The following is a 19,801-nucleotide window of genomic DNA, read 5'->3' as shown; positions in this document are numbered from 1 at the left end:
GTGACAAAAATCCGCTCTCAAGTTTTCCAGCTGATTCCAGCAGCCTTCAGGCTGAACAGGAAGTAACATAAACACTGTGGTCCGATTTAATAAAATGTTATCAGACCCATATATCAGATCCTCCACTGTCTCCAGTTGTTTTTATTATGACAGAGTAGCTGTCAAAATGCTCTACATGCGATCTGTTGCTGATTTTAATTAACAACACACTGTAGATGATCCATAATCTGAACAGATTTAGTCTCTCTGACTTCTAAACATAATTATCAGCCACACAACATGTGTTATGTACAGAATAAGCCTTTAAATCAGACAAATAGTTAAAATCCCTCCGATTCAAAATCAATACAACGTTTATATAAAATGTCATCATCATGTTGAGTCGATTCTGAACCAATCAGCTGTTAGATCAACTGAGAGGCCGGCGTTTCCCAGCATGCCCTGGGTCCGCCTGGCTCTTGCAGTCGGTGGAGAGCAACTGCGGAGCCTGGCTCTAAAAACTGCGGCCACCTTGATCTCGTGAGATTATCGTTGCCCACGTGTGCATGACGTCAGAGCAAGTCGGGATCAAGTCGGACACAAATCTAACCGGCATGCATTGGGCGGCGATCACCAGTGATCGATTCTGCGCAGATCTGGCTCATCTCGAACGAGCCTATTCAAACTTTGCAGTGACGTCATTACCATGGATACCTGGCGGGCCAGAAATGCCGATAGAATGGCGATGAACAATCAATACATATACAGTGGAACAGTGGCCAGCCACGGGAATTGCAGCCTTGCAGATTTCCAATACTACAATCAATCAACTATTTAGACCGTATGTCACACCATATGTCACTCGGAACTTGCGATCCATACACAGCACCCGTTGATGTTTTCATTGCTTTGAAGCTGGCAAAGTCTCTACCAGACTTGGAGTTTGGAGATATTTACATCCATCTTATCGAGAATCCGTCACCTTACACCGCACAAAAAATGAAAGCCTACAAAAGTAAAGATAGCTATCTTTTTTTTTTCAAGAGTGGATGGGTTAACAACGCTGTCGTATGGGAGGTGAAAAACAGGAATATCTTCATAATCAAAGCAAAGGTGAGTGTTACTAGTTATCTAGCAACCCGCTAACATTTGCTAATCTGTTCCGTCGTGTGATGAAGTCTTCATCTGAATACGTACACCCTGCCTGCCGGCGAATGACAGCTTGATAAGTAGGGCTGAAGCCATACACTAATCTCACGATACACGATATTCAGCTCACGATACACATCACGATATTCTGCCGATTCGATATAATTTGATACACTTACATCATTTTCTGAAAGATTTAAAGGGGACAGAGTGATTTTGGTGACATCTTGTGAGTGTTCCATTTACTTGGATTTAATTAATTGAACTGAAAACATCAATTACACAATATATGTCTCTGACTGGACAGAGAGTCTACAGCAGGGATCATCAACTACATTTTTTTCAGAATTTTTCTAAGCACTCTGGCGGCCGGACTTTCAAATAAAGAAAATAAAATGAATTTATACCTAATACGCCTATTCTTGTTCGAAATTTTCACTTTCTTACTGAATTAATGATAACTGTCTCTTTAACTAGAAAAAGATCTCAGACTAGGAGGCAGTTCACTGAGGAGTGATGTTTAAAGTCTGTGATTATGGAAAAATTATTGTAGTATGCAGCATCCTGATTGATGGAAAATGCTTGCAGAAAGAAAGGCTGTTGTCAGGTAAACATGTCACTGTCAAAGAGGCTGAAGCAAAAAGTTGACGTGGAAAAGCCAAAAGCTCAGCTTTAATGATGAATGGACTGATAAGCAGGCTATGCACTCGTCATGTATGCCTCATTTGCAATGAAACAATGTTGTTGCAAAATAATACAACCGGCATCATCATCATCACTCGAACATAACGATCGCGTCATTCACGTGCATATTAAGTAGATCCAGATTGTCCGCTCTAGCGGAGAGTTTGGTTTGTTCAGCCAACAGTGAGGTTTACAAGAATTTGGCAAAATTTCCAGATTCCCGGCAACCTAAGATAAACAGTTACACTAAAAACCTACAGCTTTTGTTTTAGCTTGTTTGTAAAAATTCGCTATTTGCAGAGTAGAGCTGTGTTTGCGTAAAACAGCGTGGTGGACTGAGCAGATTGAAATATCGCTTTCTACATGTTTATGCTGGTCTACACAGGTGAGTGCATTGTTAAGTGTTGACTTTCTACTCACGAAGGTTTAATTGTAGCCTATTTATAGAAAAGAGACTAGCGTGAGTTCATCGGCCCCAGCGGCCGTTGGTAACTCTGTATCGTTCCCAGTCAGGTGCTGCATGTTTTAACCTTTAATGCACACACATCTCGGCTCAGCTGTGTGTGTGGAGCTCGGGCATCGCTGTACAGAATCCCGGCATGTGAATAGAGATGTAAATACAGGGGGATGGGTTTTTGCTCTAAATGCTTGAAATGATAAATAACAGAACAATTTTTTTTCCTCTTTACATTTTGTGAATTCATGATTATTCTGCGGGCCAGACAAAAAGCTTTGACGTTGGCTGCTCTACAGCGACACTAGCGGCTGGCTGACCAAATCGCTCTTCCTGTAACGCGAACGTTACAGGTAAACACGGGGGATTTGAATGGGACTTATGTATAAATACTCGCGGCTTAAAATCGATACTTTCTTGGGGAAAAAAAATATCGATTTATATCGCAGAATCGATAAAATTGCTCAGCCTTATTGATAAGTAGTTGTTTTGGTTTTTTTTAAACCTTCTGCCAACACTAGGCAGAAAGTATGAATTGTCTATCATGTCAGTATGTCAGTAAACAGAAGTGACGTGGTGGCTGCCGTTCCGGTTTGCGCGCCAGTGTAGCTATGTGTTTGTGTATCAATCTTGGCATCCATCAGAATATTCTTACCTGGCCAACACTTTGCAGGGCCTTTAGGTCATTTTCTGATTTCTCGTACTGTTTAGTTTGTTCTCTCAGCTGTTCTCTTACTGGAAAACAAACAATAAGGATACCCAGAATGTAATGTTATTGTTTATACTTTTCGTTATCAAAGACACAGCCAAGAATGAAATTGTTTGTTACAGCTAAAGATAAAAGCTCACACTGCCAAACAAACATGCTTGATATGTAAGTTAACGTTAGCTAGCTGCTAAGTTAGCTTAACGATAAAGTTAAAGTAAAACTTAACATATATGACAAACATACTGTATGTGTAACGTTATAACTTTATCTATGTGATGGGTAACACCACACAGACTAACGTTAAGTGAATTTTAGGACTTTTTCGTCTACTAATTTAAGTTACTCCTCTGCTAAGATAGCACTGCTAGTGTTAACTGGTTTAACGTTAGCTTTATGTCCATTCATTTCTATGATAATGCTAACTGCATGACAAAGCACTAGCTAGCTAGCCAGCTAACTGATGCTGGCTACCCGATATTTATCTTATCAAAACAAACAAGATGTATTCATGGCACACACAAACGGCTAAATTAAATAATATCTTACATTCTTTTAACCGCCCGTCAATTTCTTTGTGTTCGAGTAATTTTTTCCTGTAGTCTTGCAGCGCTTTCTCCCTGGTGTCCGCCATGATACTCCACTTCTATTTCGTCTTCTTCTTCTCCTTTTTCTTTTTGGTTCATTGGCTGTTGGCAAACCAACTTAAAGGTGCATTACCGCCACCGGGCGGCATGGGACGGGAGGTCTCCAGGCTGCAGCTATACACTATTGACTAGACTGGAGTGTGAACAAGAAATGCTGAAACAAAATAAAGAAATAATAAAAAAATAAGTAAGAAAGAAACTCTTAGAAACATATAAAATAATATTGTGATATGATTTGCCCTGCTGTTTTCCCAAAAGCCCTGACAGTGAAAGGTTGTGGTGGTTTGCCTTAATTAGTGTCTGAAAAAAGTGCTCTCTCTGGGTATTGTATTCCTTGCAATGTATTAATATGTGTTCAACAGTTTCTGGCTGGTTACAGTATGTGCATTTTTCAATTGGATGGTTGCTTATTTTCTGTAATGAATAATTAAGACCTGCATGACCAATTCTGAGACGAGTAATGGCATTTTATTCCCTACGTTTAAAAGCCACCTTCCTCCTATCACCAACTTGTCTTTGTATATTGTAAAGATGCCTTCTCATTTCACTAATGTCCCAGTACTCCTGCCATGTTGTCTGTGCATATGTCCTGATAAATGTTTTGACTTCAGCTTTGCTTAGTGGAACCTGTACATCTACATTTGTAATTTTAAGTGCTTGTTTGGCCAGAATATCTACCTGCTCATTTACCTCCACACCACCATGGGCAGGAACCCAAATGATACTTGTAAATATGCCCTTAATTTGCAATCTGTACATAATTAGAACTATCTCATTGATAATATCAGTTCTGAAGGACGATCTGCCTGATCTAATACTGGATATGGCTGAAAAACTGTCAGATGGAATAACAGTATTTTGTATTTCCTTCTCCTATATCCACTGTAATTCCAATAACATTACTGACAACTCTGTGGTGTTTACTGATAAATGGTCTGATACCCTTTTATTTATTGACGTTTCACTCTCTGGGATATATACTGCTGCACTTGCACACCATTTATCTGGATGTTTAGAGCCATCTGTACAATTGAATACTAAGTCTGAGAAATTCTTTATAACAAAATTCTGGACTGTGCGCCATATTGGAAGTTATTTGTCTTATTCGTCAATTTCTGATGCATATTGAGGTCTACACGTGGCAAGGGGAATAACCAGGGAGGAATGGAGGAGATTGAAACAGTAGGGCTATAGTTGACCTAATCCAGTGCTTGCAGCTTTTAGCATCACCAATCCATCCAAAACTGATATGTGACTTACTGTGTTCCCAGCAGTATGTTAAAATGCTCTTTGCAGGATGTACATTACAATGCCCCTGAAGATTAACCCAGTATGCCAGCATTAACTTAACCCTTCTAATTCTTAAAGGCATCTCTCCCATTTCCACCTGCATTGCTGATACTAGAGATAAAGAGAAGATCCACTACAGATTACCAGGGCCTGAGCTTGGAAGACATCCAGCTTCTTGAGATGTGATTCTGCTGCTGACATGAAAGCTATACAACCATAATTTTAGACGGGTCTCATGAGTGCCTAATATATGTCTTGTAGAGATGACCTACTCACTCCCTACTCCTGTCCTGCCAAATAACGGAGTATATTAATGACCTTACATTTATTCTGAACCTTTTCTACATGAGTATTCCATGTGACCATTTCATCAAACCATAAACCAAGAAATCTGACTTCTTTTGTTCAAGAGGTTGATAATACAGTTTTACCGATATGGGTGCAATTTTATGCTGTCTTGAAAAACAGATCACCTGAGTTTTTGCCACAGACAGTTTGAATCCCCATTTCTTGTCCATCCCTCCACTTGAGCCACCGAAGCTTGAACTTTTCTATTTACAAATGATACATTGTGGCCTCATCATCCGCATACAAAGCCCCGTCATCCGCATACAAAGACCTTCCCACACCTCAATTGACCAGAGAGAATATGTCATCTATCATAATATTGAATAGCAATGGACTACAAATGCTTCCTTGCGAGGGAACCATTTTCCTCTGCATAAACACTGGAGTATTCTGCACCTACTCTTACTTGTATTTTCCTGTCAAGTAAATGCTCTACCACCAATGATTTTAACTTAATTAGTAGTCCTTCTTTCCAGAGCATATCATATGCCTTTTCCACATCATAGAAGACAGCAATCACTACTTCCTTGTTTGTCTATGCTTTACTGATTTCTGATTCTAAGCACAATACTGAATCCATTGTATTCCGACCTTTACGGAACCCACTTTGATAAGGAGACAAAAGAGCTTTACTTTCTAGGAAATATGTCAACCTTTCTGTAACCATTCTTTCCATGATTTTACATAAATGTGATGTTAAGGCAAAAGGTCTATAGCTAGATGGATCTGAGGGGTCTTTCCCTGGTTTTAGAACAGGCACTATTATTGCTTGTTTCCACACTGTTGACCAGCATTCTTAAGGCCGTTTTATAGTCCTGCGCAGGCTCCACGCAGAGCTTTTGCCGTAGCCTACGTAAGTGGCCTGATGTTCATACTTGTGCGCTGGTGTGTGCGTTGAGCCAGCATGTGTGTGTGTGTGTGGGGAGTGTGTTGTAGAGTGAGGGAGAAGTGAGAGAGTGACGGTGTTTAGCTTTGGAGCGAGTACCAATTCTAGAGTCATAGTGAGAGAAACAAAGTGTCTCCCCTGTGCTTTCTGACCACGGTGGGAAACCTTTAGCAGGAAAAGTTAACCCTCTCCTTGATTTCATGTTGTTTATGGAGAAGGAGAACCAGGAAATGAGTCTGGTGAAATGCAATGCTACCAAGCCACGGGCGAGTGACATGCGTCGCTGCGACGAGTAGGCGTGTAGTTAAATTTTTCGAGAGGTGCGCGTCAGGCTATGGCGTAGGGTCCGGCGTAGGGTCTGTAGGGTATGCCGTCGATCAGTAGGAGTTAGATTTTTAAGTGGCATGTGGCAGCCGGAAATGGCATGTCCTGACATGTGCCACCGGAAGTGGCATGTCCTTCACAGTAAGACTTAAAATATAACTAGATTTTACGTAAAATATATATGTAAAATATGTATAAAATATATAAAATAACGTAAAATATATGGTTGGGATTAGGAAAAGAAGAACGGGGAAAGCAAACGTGACTACATGAAGAAATAATGCCTTTCGTTTAATAATGTCTCTCAAACCCCGAGAATTAACCAAAAATAGCTTAATAACAGAAACTATTACACAGAACAGTCACTGTAAAATGGGCGTCTTACACCAAGGCTAATTATTTCTGTCTATGGCTAATTAGCTTGTAAGCGTACTAATAATGCTAACATATAATGTTAAATGAAATATTAGAATTTACTCACTGGAAAGCCTTGGACTTGGAAGGTTCACAGTAGTAACAGATAACAATCTGCTTAGGAGGCGGAATTCCAAGGTCTTCTTACAGTTCCCACGTATGGCAAAGACAGTTTTGAATTTTAAGGTATGCATCTATTGTTAGATTTGTGTTCTGTACTGTCTTTTATGTACAGTATTTGACTAGCCAGACTACAAAGAGCAGACTGAGTCATCAGTTGTATCATCAAGCTGATTCGGCCCGAGTGTAGCTGATGCGCAGGGAGATGAGTTGTCTTGAACCACAGGATGGCCTATTATACAGGAGACGGCCGTGTGAAAATAGACCAGTCTGCCAACATGTCCTGCCATACGGTTTAGGGTCATCTGTACTTACGAGTCTTCATAACAAAATGGGACACATGGGAATCAAACGCACTCTTGAGCTGGTCAAATCAAAGTTCTACTGGCCAAGAATGGCATCTGATGTGGAGACAGTCAGAAGGGAATTTAGCCAGAGAAAGTGGCGCTTCTGGTCAATATCCAAACCAGCAGACTCATGGAGTTCCCAGAACACTTGCATTGTTATTGGTCAGCTCTGTTTTCCCTGTCCCTACCTGTTTTCCTCTTCCCTTTTTCCCTGTGTTTGTTGTTTGTGTCTGTCTCCACCTTCTGTGGCGAGTGTCTCAGGATCTAGGTCAAGGGGCGTGGCCACTCTCTCCTACTCTGTTCCAGCCAGCTGCAGCACATTCCACTAATCAACCAGCAGTTATCAACCCGGGCTGTTCACATCTCCAGCACCAGTTCGTTTCTACATTACCAGTGGTAACTTGGCACTGCAAACCTACCAGTGATTCTGCTCCTCTTCTCTCTGCATTCTAGCATTTTGTTGTTGTCTCATCGGGCCTCAGTTAACCTGTATCTCCTCTGATCTGATCCCGTTCTGTAGGCTACCTGCTGACTTCCTGCCGCTCCCCTGCTGTGACCTGCTCACCTGCTCCCTGCTCACCCTGTGCTCACCACGCCACTCAGCTCTCATCACGGCTTGCCTCGCCACTCGGCTCTCATTGCTGCCTGCTCACCATGCCACTCAGCTCTCATTGCTACCTGCTCACTACGTCACTCCGCTCTCATCACGGCTTGCCTCGCCACTCAGCTCTCATTGCTGCCTGCTCACCATGCCACTCAGCTCTCATTGCTACCTGCTCACCACGCCACTCCGCTCTCATCACGGCTTGCCTCGCCACTCAGCTCTCATTGCTGCCTGCATAGGCGGCGCTAGGCTATTTTTTTGAAAATAAAGTCCTTATTGTGATAATGTGAAATCGTTTAGTGCTCAAACTAGTGGCGGTTTTTGGCACGGGCGAACCGGGCAGCCACTTAACTTAAAAAATAAATAATCCTCTGTGCCGCAAAGCGTTTTTCTGTTTTCTATCACTTCACTGTGTGGGGAATTGGCAGATCAGCGCCCCCAGAAGCTGCAGGAGCCCTGCTAGCTGAGAGAGGTCAACACCCCCCACTTTCACAATGAAATGGACTAGTCCGTCCCGCAGTGCGCCGCAGCGCGAAAGATAAACACACGGAGAACTGGGAAGTACACAGAGACGGAGCAAGACGAGTCTAAACCTGTCTTTTATGTCAATGGTCTAAACGCCAAAATGAAAAAAAGTTACCCAAGCGGCTCAAATAAAAGAAAAAAGCGAAAAGACATGTTTTCGGGAGTAGCAGGACCTTCATCAGCTCCCGTGCCCGTGGCCGATGATAGCGGTGCTGGTATCGGCTACAGTGACCTGCACAGTGAGGAGGAGACTTTAGGAGGAGAGGGACAGAGATGAGGGAGTGAGGCTACAACCTGCGGTAAGCACAACTCCCCTTAAAACACTTAACCCCTTGATAAAACTGAGTGGTGGACAAACTGTTGATGATAACACTACAACAATAAAAAAAAAAGTAGGCATGCTTTACTGTATGATTTCATTAGTAGCCTATATAAACGATGCACATCATGCAAACGTTCTTAACGAGAATTGTAGCTTTTCTATCTGCATTGGCAGACAAAAAATCATAATAGACCTCTTCAAATTATAGCATAGGGCCTCTCGAAATGATAATCCTAAAGCAAGCTACATATACAGTACAGGCCAAAAGTTTGGCCACACCTTCTCATTCAATGCGTTTCCTTTTTATTTTCATGACTATTTACATTGTAGATTCTCACTGAAGGCATCGAAACTATGAATGAACACATATGGAATTATGTACTTAACAAAAAAGTGTGAAATAACTGAAAACATGTCTTATATTTTAGATTCCTCAAAGTAGCCACCCTTTGCTTTTTTTTTTAATAAGGGAAAAACTTCCACTAATTAACCCTGACAAAGCACACCTGTGAAGGTAAAACCATTTCAGGTGACTACCTCATGAAGCTCATTGAGAGAACACCAAGGGTTTGCAGAGTTATCAAAAAAAGCAAAGGGTGGCTACTTTGAAGAATCTAAAATATAAGACATGTTCTGTTTTCAGTTATTAACCTTTAAGTACATAATTCCATATGTGTTCATTCATAGTTTTGATGAATCTACAATGTAAATAGTCATGAAAATAAAGAAACACATTGAATGAGAAGGTGTCCAAACTTTTGGCCTGTACTGTGTATATATAGCTTGTTTTATGATTAATTAGGAGTATACAGTTTTAGTGTATTAATAAATGGCACTTTGTTGAAGTATTTAATGTGTCAACTTTCACTGATTCTTGCTTACTCATTACATGGCATTAGTAGTTTTAGGAGTAGGTATACATATTCAGGGGAGGGCAAGGACGGGTACAGCTTTATCAATACTAGTTAAACAGTTGTACAGTTTTATTCCCTATTTTGAATATGGGGGGGCGCTCGGAGGGGGTCTCGCCCATCATTCAACACAGCCAAAGCTATGAATTCTAGCATATTTTTCAGTCCCCTTCCCCCAGTCCAATGCCCCTGGGTATGTGTGCTGCAATAATCATGCTTTGTAGTTTCCATCTCTTTTCACAGCAGATGCCTTGAATCTGTTGATAGTTTGTCATAATTGCATGTCTCAATCTGTCTATTTCTTTCCCCAAAACTCACAAGAAGTCATGATTTAAGGGTTTAAAAAACAAAAAAATCTTACGGAAGCATGCCCCCGAACCCCCCTAGCTTAACTGCTATTTAACTGCTATCTAGCTCTAACTTTTTTAATATACTTTATTAGGGGCTGAGCACCCCCAAAGGTCAGATCCTAGAATCGCCCCTGGCTGCCTGCTCACCATGCCACTCAGCTCTCATCACGGCTTGCCTCGCCACTTAGCTCTCTTCGCCTACACACCGGATCGCCTGGGTGAGTCAGGACGGGACTCTGACCACCATCTCCATAGAGTCTCAGTCAGTCTGGCCACACTCCTGTCCGCTACCTGCAGCTCCCGTATGTGTTTTAGCCGGTTCCTTAGCCATCATAGAATTTCAGCAAATAAAGCAAAACAATGATTTTATTTTATATTTTTTTAACAACCTGTTTCACAGCCTGAATATGAAAACTCTCTCTCTGCTTCTGGGGGAATATCTGAGTCTCAGAGTAGGCAAATTGCCATATTCTGCTTTGAATGTCAGGTAATTGCAGTTTAAAAAACACTTTCCTGTGTTTTTGGTTTGGCGCACAACTAGGCGGGCCAAAATTTATTGTGAACCCAATTTGATATACGGGCCGGATTTAAATCTGTAACGGGCCGGATTTGGCCCGCGGGCCTTGAGTTTGACACATGTGATGTAAAGCCTCTTTCTCAAGCATACAATTGCACAAGAAATTATGTTACTGGTTTTTCAGCCTATGAACTGTTTGGCCATCAACCTAGATTGCTCATCAACATTGCATTTGGGTTACCTGTCAAGGACAGTTTATCTACTTCACATGCACCGTATGTTTATAAAAGGGGGAAAAAAAAAAATATCTGAACTCTCACTTGAAGGAAAGTTATAAACTTAGTGAAAATGCAAAGAAAGTTGCAGATAAAGATTTTATTTGTGAGTAAGAGCCTACACTTGAAATTGGAGCCCGAATTCTTTTGCGTAACCTCTGCCTTCGCAACAAGCATACCCTTGCTAATTGTAATCAAGATGGCGCTGGTGAGGGGGCAGGAACTGTTGAACCTGGTACATGGCTCAATATTCGGGATTCAACATGACATACCAAAGGAACTTTTACGGGAGGCCGGGCGCAAGCGCGGCGCGGGGAGAAACAAGAGGAAGGTGCCGAGAACATGGAGTCTTTTAAACAAGCTCTACGATCTATAACCATGGGAAACGTTTGCTGCTTAACAAACAAATTAGAGGAGCTAGAAACCCTTGTCAAGACCCAGAAAGTGTACTGGGAGAGCAGCATCATATGCCTGACAGAGATGTGGTTGAAAAAAACCGACTATCGTCCTGAAGCCGGGGAAACTGATCAGAAAGTCGGGCGTGTTTTTTGGGACACCGCAGCAAGCGGTAAGCAGAAGGAGGGGGGCTTATACTGCTTGTCAACAAGTGGTGTAACCCTAAGCACACAGCATTCATTTTTATGTCTGGAGATTTCAATCATGTCAGTCTCTCTAAGACTTTGCCCACTTTTAAACAGTTTGAGTGCACAACCAGGGGTGATAAAATGCTGGATCTCTTGTACGCCAGTGTGAAAAATGCATACAAATGTACTGCATTGCCCCCTCTTGGGAACTCAGACCACGACATACTACACCTCTCTCTCCTACACCCCAGCTGTCAAGAGGCTGTCTGTCACCATCAGAACATCAAAATGCTGTATCCTGGAGCTGATGAAGCCCTGAAGTGCTGTTTTGAGACTACGGATTGGGATGTGTTCTGTGAGGAGTATGGGGACGATATTGACGGCCTAACAGAATGCATTACCCATTACATAAATTTCTGCTATGATGACATCATACCATCTGTTGCAATTAGTTGCTTCCCTAACAACAAACCATGGATTACCAGCAACTTGAAGGTCTTGCTAAATGAGAAGAGAAAGGCTTTCAGGGAAGGAGACAGGAATAACCTTTCAAAAGGTACTGAAAGATTGAGGGAAAAGAAGCGTATAGGTTAAAATTAGAACAGCTGCAGCAAAAAGGAGTGAGGCTGGTATGCAGAAGATCACAGGCATGAAGCAGAAGGGCGGTACGGTGCCTGATGGCGAACAGTCTGGCTGATTCTTTAACAGATTTGACTGCCCCACATCACTCCAGCCTCCTTAATCTCCTCCCCCTCTCTCCGACACACCTATGATATAATTTGCTCGTAGTCCCTTTTTCCCATCTCCTACCCCACCAGCAGCCCTGCCTATGATTCTTCATCCAGCTCAGGTCAAGAGGATGCTGGGTGGACTGAAACCAAGGAAAGCAGTGGGGCCAGATGACATAAGTCCAAGGCTACTGAAGACCTGCTCTGCAGAGCTATGTGGTATTTTAACCAACCCGGTCTCACGGCAGTTCGTGTAAATGTACACGTTATTCTTAAAGGGGTGATAGAATGATTATATAGGGTATTTCACACTGTTCCTTATGGTCTCCTAATGGGGTATGTAACATTGGTTGGGCTGAAAATGGCCTGGTTGATATTTTACTGGCCCTTATGCATCCCTGTGTTTTGGCCCTATTTATAACAAGAGCTTTTCTTCCAAATATGGTTATGGTCATGAATATTTAGATGAGCTGCGCGCTGATTGGTTGAGCGACTTGCCATACGCAGACATTAGAGACGCGCGCTGATTGGTTGAGCGAATCCCCAATACACATACATTAGAGAAGCGACAGAATCTCATATTCCAGACACTGCAATGTTTCATTACCAAATTCACTTCTGAGACTTTTTTAAGCGAGAAATCAACTATATAAAGCTGAAATATGGGCCGTTTTACAAAAATTGATGGCTAAATTGAAATTTGGTAAGACGTGTCAGACTTTAGGAGCTCCACACAGTCTGACGAAGCGGCAGCCTGCTGGGCTCCATACCAAGCGCAAAGTCACCCTTTGTGGATACTGCACTACGGGGCTCCGCGGCCAGCTGCCGGCATAACTAATATATTTACGGTTTGAATTTCGTCACGCCATTTATATAACATCATTCCCCAATGTCTTATAAAGCTAACCGTTGTGTCCGATCGCGAGGCGTCTTTGTAGGACGAGCAGCTGCTTGCTATATGTCCCATTCATTACAATGGGGAAATACCGCAGCTAGCTAAATACACTGTCACCATAACTAAATTATATTTACAGTTTGAATTTCGTCAAGCCACTTGTATAACATCATTCCCCAATGTATTATAAAGCTAACCGTTGTGTCCGATTTGATTTTAAGGCATTTTTATGAACGCGAGGCGTCTTTGTAGGAAAGCAGCTGCTTGCTATATGTCCCATTCATTACAATGGGGAAATACCGCAGCTAGCTAGCTACACTTTTGCCATAACTAAATTATATTTACAGTTTGAATTTCGTCACGCCACTTATATAACATCATTACCCAATGTCTTATAAAGCTAACCGTTGTGTCCGATTTGATTTTAAGGCATTTTTATGAACGCGAGGCGTCTTTGTAGGTGGAGCAGCTGCTTGCTATATGTCCCATTCATTACAATGGGGAAATATCGCAGCTTACTCACTTTCGCATAACTAAAGTATATTTACAGTTTGAATTTCGTCACGGCATGAATATTATAGGTTCCTCAAGGTCTTACAAAGCTTAGCTAACACTTGTCCGATTTCGGATTTCAGTTGAATGTATTTTTGTGAATGTCAGAGTTAGGAGGAGGCTAGCTAGCTCTCATTGATGGACTCCATCTCACCGCGGCTCTATCAATGAGACTCACGGACAAGAGGCGTTTATTTCCCCGATTGTTTGTTTAAATAACTCAACACACATACCAATTATAAGATTAACTGGAACCTGCGGGCTGCGGTAAAAGATTGCGGGCGTAACAAGCTCGCTGACACTACCGGTCAGGGCGGCGATGTAGCAACCCAGGCAGCACCAAACACGGCACTAAACTCCGACACACAGTCGGAGAAAATTTGCAAATAGCCATCCATTTTCGTAAAGCGGCCCATATTTGAGCTTTATATGGTTGATTTCTCGCATAAAAAAGTTTCAGAAGTGAATTTTGTAATGGAATAGCAGAGATCTGCGCGCTACCTAGCTCGGATTCAGAAAACTACCTGATCCCAGGTCAGTTGTGTAGCCTATGTAAATGTTAGGCGTGACCGTTCTCTTAATACACCCATGGGCTGACAAAGGTTCCGGTTTTGGGAGGTTGACGTCAACTTCCAGCTTTGTTGGGATTCGCCCGTTTTCAGCGGCAGTTTCAAAATATGAGATTTTCATAGTAAAGGGGTGTCAATGGGATTTTGAGCTTCTATGTATGTCCTATTTACCCACCGAACTGTCGTTATTCAACTATGACAGGGTAAAATCGGTTTTGCATTCTATCACCCCTTTAATCTATTGATACGTGCTCACGGAGACGTTTTTCTCGTTTTTTACGTGTAACTGTCACGTTATTTTTTACGTGTAAATGTCACATTATTTTCTCGGGGAAAGGACGCCGGGAGGTGGCCGAAAAGGTCGCTCCATAAGCCGGGAGGCGCCTGTGAGGCGGGCCGCTGCGGACCAGCCGGGAGGCGGCCGAAAAGGACGCTCCATAAGCCGGGAGGCGCCCGCGAGACGGCCCGCTGGGGACGCCCCACAATAACGGGATGGCGGAGGTTGGGTTTAGGAAAAACTTACGGGAAAGGCCTAAGCGCGCCGGGAAAGAGGCATAAAACGCGCGGGAAAGGAGCGCTCGCGGGGAAAGGGCGCCTTAAACGCCGGGAGACGCGGGACAAAACGCCACACGCAGGGACGCCATCCCCGGGAAACAAAGAGCCGCAAACGGGACGCGATCCCCGCTCGCCCGGGTGAAAGTCCTGTGCCTACGCGGATTTTCGGCTTTTTATATTCCTCCCTACAATTTCGTGCTGTGGTAACGAAATATGCTTCCCATTGAAATACATTAGTTCACATTTTCGTGTTGTCCACCACGTAAAAAACGACAAAAACGTCTCCGTGAACACGTATCAATAGATTCAAATAACGTCACATTTACACGAACTTCCATGAGACGGGGCTGTTTTAACACACCTGTTCAACCTGAGCCGTTTACAGAAGGTCCCAAGGCTGTGGAAAACATCTTGCCTGATCCCTGTCCCAAAGAAAAATCTTCCGGTAGCGCTCACCTCACATGTTATGAAGACACTTGAGAGACTTGTCCTTTTGTACATCAGGGCTTAGTGTGTCAACTCAAATGGACCCTTTTACAGTTTGCATATCAGCCCAGTGGAGTACAGAGGAACACTCAACAACTTTCTGCAATGGTTGTGGACTTGAGGGGGAGGAGATGGATACAACCAACACCAATCACCATCAAGGGCACTGAGGTGGAGTTGTTGGCCAACCGCAGTTACCTTGGTGTGCAGCTTGACAGCAAGCTGGACTGGAAGAGCCATATGGAGGCGGTGTACTGTAAGGGGCAAAGCTGACCCTATTTTTTTGCACTTGCTCTGCAGTGTCTATCACACAGTGGGGGCCAGTGCTCTGTTTTTTGCTGTGGCCTGTTGGGAGACAGCGTCCGCACAGCAGAAAGAAACAGAGTGGACAAGCTCATCAAGAAGGCCAGCTCGGTGGTCGGGGCTGAACTAGAGGGGTCCAGCAGGGGCCAGAACATTAAATAAACTAGGATCAATACTGACCAACCCTGCACACCCACTCCACCTCCTGAAGGTGATAAACAGCAGCACCTTCAGTCAAAGACTGATGGCACCAATGTGCAAGTCGGAGTGGTATAGGAAGTCCTTCATATACGACTCTATAATGCACAAAAATAACTTTCCTTCATTTATATTTTTGTATTTTAAGTTATTGGTATGGATATATTTGAGTAAATGTGTGGTGTCTGTCTTGAAGCTGCTGTGTCCTGAAGGTCAGGATGGGCCCATAAACATGCACATTACATTGTGACAGAGATGCTCACAAGTCTCTGAGCTAGAGTCCAAGTCAAGTCTCAAGTCTCTTGTGGTTATAAGTGTTGCATCACGTACAGCGACCCATCCAGGCTGCTTAGAACACTGCATAGCTATATATAAGGAATTCAAAGCATGTAATGTGTTATTATAACTCCTTTATCTATCAGCATAGAGTATCAGCTTTGATTTTGGTATATAATCAGTGTAAACAGACTATTGCAACATGACAAAAACACCAAGAATGCTTTACTTTTAAGTTAATATCTGTATTTTGCCTTGTAGCTTGAACATACAATACAGTACAGACCAAAAATTGAGGTTCTGAAGAAAAAGGACTCCCTTGTCTGTCGATGAATTATAATGAAAGGCCTTGGCTCCTATTGTGCTATCAGGGTGCGTTTTCAGATGCCTGATAAAATTAGATGTGGTTGAGCCAGAATCTTTTATCGCGATACCACATATTTTGCATTGAGCGCTTCTTTTGTTTGGGCCGTCTTGTTTAAAGTTTTTGAACCCAAAGCTTACGATGAATGGCACAGCAGCGGCCGGTGCATTCGACATGTTTGTTTGTTGTCCTCTCATGTGTCCTCGCAGGTTATAGGTAACGGAGGGAGGGGTATAGCGAGCTCATCAGACGTTTCCTAAAAATAAACATTGTTCACGAGTACCGCAGCTCGAGGTCGAGTCGGAAGTCTTTCGAGGACGAGTCTCAAGTCGAGTCTGAAGTCACTGTGTGTGCGACTTAAGTCGCACTCGAGTCCGAGTCTCAAACTCGAGTCCCCATCTCTGCATTGTGACCTATTATTGCCTTGTGGGTTCCTCTCTGAATCAGAGGAAACCGAACCCAGCATGTAGGACCAGAACAAGGCACCTACCCAATCCGATGAGCAAACATCTGAAATTTCACAGTAAACAGCACAACTTATGCTAAAAGGGAACATAGAAATAAACAGCCGAAATGGAAGCAAACTTGCATGATATGACCCTTGTTGATACAGGAAAAGGTGTCAAAACACCTGAGAAAGGAGTTGCTACAAAGCTAATTAAGACTATCAGCTCCATACAACTCTCTCTGTATTTCTCAGTATGGTGACTTGTTGTCATTACTTAGAATTCCTCATGGGGGCGGCAGAAACTACCCACTATAGCTGTAAATTGAATTAATCTGTTTCTAGACCTAATGGAACAGCTCTGTATAGCGGACAAACCTTCCTCCCACAGTTCATCTGACACCAGAGCACCCAAATCTGCGGCCCAGGCCTCCCTAAAAGCAGTGTCAAAACGGGAGATCAATTGCTGAGTGAAAGGTAAAAAAAAATTTGGTTTAATTGTGAATTCTGGGATACACTCTCGTAAAAAATGCTTTTGGGAAACTTTTGGGAAGGGGCGAAAATACTGGTTAGCTGATTGGATAAACCATCTGTCTATCGCCACCTATGTTGGTGATAGACGGGCCAAATCAACCAATCAGATCAACGAAGCATATGAAAATACAACCACAAGCCCCTGCTGCTGCAGGCAAAGCATAGCTCGTTAGCTCAGCAAGCAAGCAACATGTCGATAAAGGATATTTTCCGTTTGTGTCCGAGAATTTACGAATAAAAGGCACCATTTCAGGTTCCCGGTCCATATTCCAGACATACAGAATTAGGGCTACTGCTGTCTGAAAATACTGGTTAGCTGATTGGATAAACCATCTGTCTATCACCACCTAAACCCGCCTCAAAACCAACGCTGATTGGTCGGTCGTTTGGCGAACGGCTCCACATTTTCTCTATCTGAAGATGCCAGACTGATCTGCGAGTGGAAAACTGGAGCTCAGGACGGTCTCACGAGGTTAGTGTTATAGGGCTGTATACTGAGATATTCACCAATCCAAGGAGTTTTGTAAATTGATTCAAAATCCTTTGAGAATTAAGTTATGACCAGTGTTGCCAACTTAACGACTTTGTCACTAGATTTAGCGACTTTTCAGACCCCCTTAGCGACTTTTTTTCAAAAAAGCAACTAGCGACAAATCCAGTATTGTCCAGAGAGCACGCAAGGTATTTCTCTCCTGTAGCCGCCAAAACAGTCTTCTGATGTGACTGAGGAGCAGAGGAGCAGCCTCTCCCCTCTCTCCTCATGTGCAGCAGCACTGCGCACAGGCAGTTAGAAGGGGAGGGGGACAGGATGTGCAGGGGCCGGTGTAGGTAGGAGAGACAGCAGGACGTGATGGGAGAAAGACTCCGCTGAGCAGATCAGCCTTCTTTGAGAATTCTTTATTGATCTTTTTCCCTCCCTTTGTAGAATTTTTTTTTTACTTTAAAGATAGGCTACCTAAGTAATAATAATAAGGTAAAATAAATTCCTGTATTGAATTTGTGATTATTTGGCTAAAGAGTTCTATTTCTTTCTATCTACTTTGCTGACACAAACACCAAGCTTTATACAAATGATTGCGTAATGACGTCACAAATATGCAAATGAGCGTATGACATCATCTAGCGACTTTTAGCGACTCTTGGAGCTGGTGCTAGCGACTTTTATTGGAAAAGAGTTGGCAACACTGCTTATGACCAACTAGTTTGTAGGAAAGCTGCACTCCAGAAAGGAGCATCACTGGGAGAGAAGTTTCTGAAACTACCATAGCAGGGAGACATCAGACTGGTCGTCGTCGAGACAGCCCCACTGCCAGAAAGTGAGAGCCCAGTAATAATGCTTAAATATCGGAAGGCCGAGACCACCACTTTTCACATTCTTCTATAGATGGGCTTTAGCAATGCGAGGGGGATTGTCTGCCCAGACAAACGAGAGGATAACCGAGTCCAGTTGTTTAAAGGATATTCGTAAATAGACAGTAATTATTTTAAAAAGATATAAGACCCTTGGAAGTGCAACCATTTTAATAGCATTTATGCAGCCAATCATTGAAAGGGGAAGCAGCTTCCAGTTCCTAATGTTATCTTTTAATTTGTCTACCATGTCCAGAAAATTCTGTTTAAATGAAAGCTTTGGGTTTCTAGAAATCTTTAGTCCAAGATAGTAAAGTGGGTGGTAACCACTTTAAATGGCAAGGATTTCGAGAAAGCAGGGCTCAGTTTGGGCTCAGTCACTTATATCCAAGTTTACTGTATATCCTGACAGTTTACTAAATGATTTAATGTAGTTCAGGAGGTTGGTAACTGACACTACCGGGTCAGATAAACAAATTAATAAATCGTCCGCATAGAAATTCACATGTAAAATTTTACACCATGGATACCTGGGTGACACTTGATTCCTATTGCAAGAGGTTCCAAAGCAATATCAACCTGGTATAAAACAGGATGTACAATTTTGAGATACCTAATTTTGTGGCCAGAACTTTAGTTATCACCTTTTGGTTACAATTCAGAAGAGCGATTGGTCTGTAACTTGCAGGGTCGGTTTGTACTTTTCCCTTTCTTTAAAGCAAATAAATATTAGCATCATAGATTGAGCTGGGGAGCATCTTGTTTTTCACTGTATCATTCACCATTCTTAAAATGAGAGGGACTATTTTTTCATGAAAAATCTTGTATATTTTGCAGCGAAAGCCATTTGGGCCTGCTGATTTCCCAGAGGGAAATGCTCCAATAGCTTCCAAAAGGTTAGAGATTGGGGTGTAAATGTAGTCTTTATATATGGCACCTAGCTGTGGAAGATTAAGGTTATTTAAAAAATTACCAATATCTGTTTCAGTGGGCATTACTTTGCTGGAATATAATTCCTTATAAAAGTCTCCGAAGCAAGCATTAATTTGCTTTGGATTAGTAACTTTAGGGTACTTAACATAACCCCAGTTCTTTGATAACAGAGTGAGG

General features: G+C 42.6%; 1 protein-coding gene across 1 annotated transcript in view; it reads right to left on the bottom strand.

Moving 5' to 3' along the window:
* The window catches only part of psmc6 (proteasome 26S subunit, ATPase 6), a 36,834-nt gene extending 33,162 nt beyond the window's left edge, over positions 1–3,672 (bottom strand). The window contains exons 1-2 of the mRNA XM_039781985.1: positions 3,522–3,672; positions 2,922–3,001 (exon numbers count right to left, since the gene is read on the bottom strand). Of these exons, the coding sequence (XP_039637919.1) occupies positions 2,922–3,001; positions 3,522–3,606 (165 nt within the window). The 5' untranslated portion in view covers positions 3,607–3,672. The remainder of the gene's footprint in view (positions 1–2,921; positions 3,002–3,521) is intronic.
* Between the last annotated feature and the right edge of the window lie 16,129 nt (positions 3,673–19,801).

Source organism: Perca fluviatilis, chromosome 18 (genome assembly GCF_010015445.1).
Source record: "Perca fluviatilis chromosome 18, GENO_Pfluv_1.0, whole genome shotgun sequence".
In the NCBI taxonomy this organism is placed as follows: domain Eukaryota; kingdom Metazoa; phylum Chordata; class Actinopteri; order Perciformes; family Percidae; genus Perca; species Perca fluviatilis.
Note: the sequence above shows the minus strand (reverse complement) of the source record. Positions and strands in the feature narration are given on the sequence as shown.